The sequence below is a fragment of the Ovis aries genome, chromosome 12 (genome assembly GCF_016772045.2).
Source record: "Ovis aries strain OAR_USU_Benz2616 breed Rambouillet chromosome 12, ARS-UI_Ramb_v3.0, whole genome shotgun sequence".
Lineage (NCBI taxonomy): Eukaryota > Metazoa > Chordata > Mammalia > Artiodactyla > Bovidae > Ovis > Ovis aries.
The window spans coordinates 7414657-7422560 of NC_056065.1; the positions used below are offsets into that span (position 1 = coordinate 7414657).

At 36.0% G+C, this 7904-nt stretch overlaps 1 protein-coding gene across 1 annotated transcript in view; it reads right to left on the minus strand.

Moving 5' to 3' along the window:
• LOC114117326 (biorientation of chromosomes in cell division protein 1-like 1) overlaps positions 1–6054 on the minus strand; it is a 40109-nt gene extending 34055 nt beyond the window's left edge. Inside the window, exon 1 of the mRNA XM_060396750.1 lies at positions 5916–6054. Coding sequence (XP_060252733.1) covers positions 5916–6054 — 139 coding nt within the window. The remainder of the gene's footprint in view (positions 1–5915) is intronic.
• Positions 6055–7904: the final 1850 nt, after the last annotated feature.

Here is a 7904-nt window from a genome sequence, read left to right on the forward strand (position 1 = left end):
AAATAGCAGGGTTATTAAAGAACTTGATGTGCATATTTCCAGTTGTTTCCAAATTCACTCACATTATCAAATAAAATTTTAAAATTATACTTCTCAACTTAAAAAGGACATGATTATAGTTTAATATTGTAAAGTCTCTTGAAGCTAGTTCAACTATTTGAATTTTTTGAAAGGCACTAAAATCATTTAACATTTTGTTCTCTGTATAATTAATCTAGATCAAAATATTCAATGATCATTATTACAATAGTACTCAGGAATATTATAATTGAAAAACTTGATATGGTGAAATGTTCATGAAACTATTTAAGATTATAATTAAAATTTTGAAAATAATTTTAGAGGTGTTTAAATACTAAATTCAATATTTTAAATGTATAAGGTCATTTTAAATGATCAGCCAAATCTACATAGCAACAAAAGTCCCCTACAGTTTGTCCTCTGTACTGTGTAACTTTTAACATTATCTATGCTTCCCACATCTGCAAGTATAAGAAAAATTGCCCTTGCCACAACTTTACCAACAGCTCTCTCTGCTCTGTAATTTAATTTCACTTTCAAGGATCCTGCCATCTGACTACAAAGAATATAATCAATCTGATTTCAGTATTGACCATCTGGTGATGTCCATGTTTAGAGTTCTCTGAATTAAATTCACCCATTCCCATCCATTTTATTTTTTTTTTTTTGTTTTTTGTTTTTCTAGTTTTTTATTTTTTAAATTTTAAAATCTTTAATTCTTACATGCGTTCCCAAACATGAACCCCCCTCCCACCTCCCTCCCCATAACATCTCTCTGGGTCATCCCCATGCACCAGCCCCAAGCATGCTGTATCCTGCGTCAGACATAGACTGGCGATTCAATTCTTACATGATAGTATACATGTTAGAATGCCATTCTCCCAAATCATCCCACCCTCTCCCTCTCCCTCTGAGTCCAAAAGGCCATTATACCCATCTGTGTCTTTTTTCCTGTCTTGCATACAGGGTCGTCATTGCCATCTTTCTAAATCCCATATATATGTGTTAGTATACTGTATTGGTGTTTTTCTTTCTGGCTTACTTCACTCTGTATAATCGGTTCCAGTTTCATCCATCTCATCAGAACTGATTCAAATGAATTCTTTTTAACGGCTGAGTAATACTCCATTGTGTATATGTACCACAGCTTGCTTATCCATTCATCTGCTGATGGACATCTAGGTTGTTTCCATGTCCTGGCTATTATCAACAGTGCTGCGATAAACATTGGGGTACATGTGTCTCTTTCCATTCTGGTTTCCTTGGTGTGTATGCCCAGAAGTGGGATTGCTGGGTCATAAGGCAGTTCTATTTCCAGTTTTTTAAGGCATCTCCACGCTGTTCTCCGTAGTGGCTGTACTAGTTTGCATTCCCACCAACAGTGTAGGAGGGTTCCCTTTTCTCCACACCCTCTCCAGCATTTATTGCTTGCAGATTTTTGGATCGCAGCCATTCTGACTGGTGTGAAGTGGTACCTCATTGTGGTTTTGATTTGCATTTCTCTAATAATGAGTGATGTTGAGCATCTTTTCATGTGTTTGTTAGCCATTCATATGTCTTCTTTGGAGAAATGTCTATTTAGTTCTTTGGCCCATTTTTTGATTGGGTTGTTTATTTTTCTGGAATTGAGCTGCATAAGTTGCTTGTATATTTTTGAGATTAGTTGTTTGTCAGTTGCTTCATTTGCTATTATTTTCTCCCATTCAGAAGGCTGTCTTTTCACCTTGCTTATATTTTCCTTTGTTGTGCAGAAGCTTTTAATTTTAATTAGATCCCATTTGTTTATTTTTGCTTTTATTTCCAGAATTCTGGGAGGTGGATCATAGAGGATCCTGCTGTGATTTATGTCTGAGAGTGTTTTGCCTATGTTCTCCTCTAGGAATTTTATAGTTTCTGGTCTTATATTTAGATCTTTAATCCATTTTGAGTTTATTTTTGTGTGCGGTGTTAGAAAGTGATCTAGTTTCATTCTTTTACAAGTGGTTGACCAGTTTTCCCAGCACCACTTGTTAAAGAGATTGTCTTTACTCCGTTGTATATTCTTGCCTCCTTTGTCAAAGATAAGGTGTGGAGGCAAGAATATACAATGGATTTATCTCTGGGCTTTCTATTTTGTTCCATTGATCTATATGTCTGTCTTTGTGCCAGTACCATACTGTCTTGATGACTGTGGCTTTGTAGTAGAGCCTGAAGTCAGGCAAGTTGATTCCTCCAGTTCCATTCTTCTTTCTCAAGATTGCTTTGGCAATTCGAGGTTTTTGTATTTCCATATAAATCTTGAAATTATTTGTTCTAGTTCTGTGAAAAATGTGGCTGGTAGCTTGATAGGGATTGCATTGAATTTGTAAATTGCTTTGGGTAGTATACTCATTTTCACTATATTGATTCTTCCAATCCATGAACATGGTATATTTCTCCATCTATTAGTGTCCTCTTTGATTTCTTTCATCAGTGTTCTATAGTTTTCTATATATAGGTCTTTAGTTTCTTTAGGTAGATATATTCCTAAGTATTTTATTCTTTTCATTGCAATGGTGAATGGAATTGTTTCCTTAATTTCTTTTTCTATTTTCTCATTATTCGTGTATAGGAATGCAAGGGATTTCTGTGTGTTGATTTTATATCCTGCAACTTTACTATATTCATTGATTAGCTCTAGTAATTTCCCATCCATTTTAGTTTACAAATTTTTAAAATCTCAATATTTATTCTTGTCATCTCCTGTTTGACTATGTCCAATTTATGTTAACTCTTTGACCTAATACTCCAGGTTCCTATGCAATATTATTCTTTACAGCATTGGACTTTACCTTCACCACCAGACACATCTATGACTGAGTGATGTTTCAGTTTTGGCCCAGCCTCTTCATTCTTTCTGGAGCTGTTTCCCCACTATTCCCCAGTAGCGTATTGAAGTCAGACTTGACAGCAACTGAACAGCAACAAGAAGCATCTGACTATAACCTCCTATCTTTCCTTTTCACTGTTTGTGGTACCACAGATCTGAAAACTTCAAAATTCCAGTGGAACCAGAATCCAGTAATCATTACGGTTTATTCAAAATATTAATTTCACATATCCTCACCTCCTTCCTACCCAACTTATGTTGCATCTTCAACATGATAATCACACCCTTGAAGATGCATCAATTTTGTTGTATTGTACCTCAGGTTCTGAAAAAGAAAAAAAAAGAAAAAATAAGTAATAAAGCTAAATGAATGATTCAAAACACTAAAGTTTTTATAATTAAAATATTATAGAAAATCTTAGTAACTTTTATTTGGGAAAATGTTTCCTAATATACCCACACAATGAATGAAGGGTATAATAAAATCAAGAAATGTATTAACCAAACTTTTGAAAAGATGTTTGGTCTTCATAGATACTGACAAAAAAGAGAAAGGATACATCACAGATTGGGAAGACATATTTACAATATTTGTATGTGAAATACACATCTGTTGTTATTAAGTCATATCTGACTAAGTCGTATCTCTGCAAGCCCATGGACTATAGCATGCCTGACCCCTCTGTCTTCTACTATCTCCTAGTGCATATGTACCCCTATGTGCAGTGTCTGACTCTTTGCAACCCTATGTACTGTAACCCACCAGACCCCTCTGTCCATGGGATTTTCCATGCAAGAATACTGGAGTGGGTTGCCATCTCCTCCTCCAGGGGATCTACCTGACCCAGCCAAGAATCAAACACATATCTCCTGCACTTTCTGCTTTACAGATAGATTCTTTACCGCTCAGCCTTCAGGGAAAACTATCCCCCAGAGTTTGCTCAAATTCATGTCCATTGAGCCATTGATACTGTCTAAGCATCTCATCCTCTGTTGCTCCCTACCCCTTTTGCCTTCAATCTTTCCCAGCTTCAGGGTCTTTTCTACATAGTTGGCTCATCACATCAGGTGGCCAAAGTATTGAAACTTCAGCTTCAGCGATAGTTCTTCCAATGAATATTCAGGGATGATTTCTTTTAGAATTAACTGAGGACTGACAATACATTTGGAATATTTTATTTTATATGATGATTAGAATATCACTAAAGAGATCAGGTTTTCTGGGATCAGTGTTATAATTTGCTTTGTTTTTATGTTAAGAAAAGAGAAAGTAACAATGTGGGAATAGTTGGTAAGTAAGTCTCATATCCTAATAAGTGGGTTTACTTATTTTCAAAGGTATTCATGGATAAAGACTATGTACAAAATAGAAAGTATAATAATAATAATAATAATAAAATTTGTGACTTCTTATTGCTACTCTTCATACAATTTATATGCATAAAAATAACATAATCAGTTCACTTGCACCCTTAATTTCATGGTGGACAAATTTAGGGTCCATTACAATAAAAGAAAGATTCACAGTCCAGAAAAGGAGAAAATTTAAATTTTCATCTGTGCCTCCACGTACACACAATGAATGCATACAGTTTCAAATTTTCAAAGCCTATCACTTGCCAGAATTGATTTGGGGAATTGGTAGGCAAGAACAAAATCACCAGCAACAAATAGTTTTAAATGAAAGCAAGCATATCAGGAGTAGCAATGGCATGCCTAAATTTTAGTAGCAGCTGTATAATATTATGTAGTTCAAATTGCATTAATTCTAACAACCCACAGTTTTGTCATAGAATAAGTCAACTTTGAAGAAAAAAAACAAAAAACAAAAAACACGTGGTTAGAATTTTCAAATACCTTGAATAGAGTCTTCATATTTGAAGGAAAAGAATAAACCTTCACTGACCCAAGGAGTTATCACAGTATGTTCATGTTACAAGTGCTTTATGTATTTTTTTAAGAAGAATAAAGCCAATAGTGCTCCCTTTTTGTTTAGATATTAACATCAGAAATCTATTATTGAATTTTATCTCATGATCTTTAGGGATTAAACTTCAGAGGTGCTGATAACAGTCACCATAGAGATATGTAAAATCTCTTGTTGCTTGACTGAGCACAAAATACTTAGAAATAATACTAAGGGTGAATCTACTCTTACTGTGCACCTAATATCGTTTATTCTACCTGGATTCAGTATTCAAGCTGGCCATGCTAACAGAACAATATAATTAACCTTTCCTATAAATTAAATGTGTGCATGATCTGTGTAGCTCTTGCTTATAACAATTTTCCATCATTTGAAGAATGTGGTAGAAAAATAGTTTTCTACCAGTGGTTAGGTGGTTTGAAGATTAATTGCAAATTTAAGTTTTTTAACGAGCTACCTGTTTTCAGGGAAAAGAGAATAACAATGTGTGTGTGTGTGTGTAACTGTTTTCTTTAATACATTTCAAAAGGCACACATTCTTCTCAAGAAAATGAGGTTAAAAAAATACATTATTGTGGTAAGAATACAACAGGAGATCTACCCTCTGAACACATTTTTAAATGTATAATAAAGTATTGATAGTTATAAGCACAGTGGTGTTCAGCTAACCTGTAGAATTTATTCGTCTTGTGCAATTGAAACTTTATGTCCTTTGATGAACAGATCCTCACATCCCTGCCCCCCCCCCCCCCCCCACTGCCCAATACTCCCTCCTCAGTCCCTGGCAACACCCACTCTGCTCTCTGCCTCCATGGGTTTGACTATTTTAGTTACCCTCATTGAAGCGAAATTATACAGTGTTTGTACTGTAACTGGCTTATTTTACTTAGCATATGTCTTCAAGTTTTACTCAAGTCATGGTATATTACAGAATTCCCTTCTTTTTAAAGGCTGAATAATATTCTATTGTGTATATATACCATATTTTCTTGATATATTTATCCATCGATGGACATTTAGGTTGTTTTAATGTCTTGGCTGTTGTGCTCAGTGCTGCAAAGAACACGTGAGTGCTAATATGTCTTTGAGACCCTGATTTCCACACTTCTAAGTAAATACCCAAAGTGGAATTACTGGAATACTGGGGAGTATTTTTTTGAGGAGACTCTACACTGCTTTCTGCAGCTGCTGCACCATGTTGCATCCCCCGAGCAGTGCACAAGGGTTCTAATTTCTCCACGGTCTCACCAATACCCATCTTCTGCTTCCGTGAAAAAAACATACGAACAGGAGAGAGGTGATTTCTCACTGTAGTTTTGATTTACAGTTCCCTGATGAATATTGGCAAAGTGGTCAAGCTTTTATATTACAGAATAGAACAATAGCATAATCCTGGACTAAAGAAAGACATAGAAAGTGAAAGTGTTTGCCTTTAAGAAAGTACAAATGGGTGTGGTAAAATGGGGGAAGGGACTTTTATTGTTGTTCTAGCACTTTGATTTTCTTAAAAAATTTTAAGTTGTTTATTCTGGCTTTTATTTCAATGTATCTAAATACAATACTATTTTTGTATAAATGTTATACTTTATTGATTTTTATTTTTTCCACCCAAACCTATGTCCATTGTGTTGGTGAAGCCATCCAACCATCTCATCCTCTGTTGTCTCCTTCTTCTCCTGCCCTCAATCTTTCCCAGCATCAGGGTCTTTTCAAGTGAGTCAGCTCTTTGCATCAGGTGGCCAAAGTATAGGAGTTTCAGCTTTAACATCAGTCTTTCCAATGAACACCCAGGACTGATTTCCTTTAGGGTGGACTGGTTGGATCTCACTGCAGTCCAAGGGACTCTCAAGAGTCTTCTCCAACACCACAGTTCAAAGGCATCAATTCTTGGAACTCAGCTTTCTTTATTGTCAAACTCTCACATCCATACATGACTACAGGAAAAATCATAGCCTTGACTAGATGGATATTTGTTGGTAAAGTAATGTCTCTGCATTTTAATATGCTGTCTAAGCTGGTCATAACTTTTCTTCCAAGCAGCAAGCGTCTTTTTATTTCATGACTGCAATCACCATCTGCAGTGATTTTGGAGCCCAGAAAAATAAAGTCAGCCATTGTATCCCCCATCTATTTGCCATGAAGTGAGGGGACCAGATGCCATGATCTTCGTTTTCTAAATGTTGAGCTTTAAGCCAACTTTTTCACTCTCCTCTTTCACTTTCATCAAGAGGCTCTTTAGTTCTTCTTCGCTTTTGGCCATAGGGGTGGTGTCATCTGCATATCTGAGGTTATTGATATTTCTCCCAGCAATCTTGATTCCGGCTTGTGCTTCATCCAGCCTAGCATTTCACATGATGAACTCTGCAAATTAATTATTAGTCAGGGTAACAGTATACAGCCTTGATGTACTCCTTTGCCGGTTTGGAATCAGTCTATTGTTCCATGTCTAGTTTTAATTGCTGCTTCTTGACTTGCATACAGATTTCTCAGAAGACAGGTAAGGTGGTCTGGGATTCCCATTTCTTTAAGAATTTTCCACAGTTTGTTGTGATCCACGGAATCAAAGGCTATGCTGTAGCCAATAAACAAGAAGCAGATATTTTCTGGAACGGTCTTTTTTTTTTTTTTTTTTTTTTATGATCCAACGGACATTGGTAATTTGGTCTCTGGTTCCTCTGCCTTTTCTAAATCCAGCTTGAACATCAGGAAGTCCATGGTTCACATACTGTTGAAGCCTGTCTTGGAGAATTTTGAGCATTACTTTACTAGCTTGTGAGATGAGTGCAGTTGTGCAGTAGTTTGAGAATTCTTTGGCATTGCCTTTCTTTGGAATTGGAATGAAAACTGACCTTTTCCCATCCTGTGGCCACTGCTGAGTTTTCCAAATTTGGTGGCATATTGAGTGCAGCACTTTCACAGCATCATCTATCAGGATCTGAAATAGCTCAACTGGAATTCCATCACCTCCACTAGTTTTGTTTGTTGTGATGCTTCCTAAGGTCCTCTTGACTTCACATTCCAGGATGTCTGGCTCTAGGTGAGTGATCACACCATCATGATTATTTGGGTCATGAAGATCTTTTTTGTAAAGTTCTTCTGTATATTTTT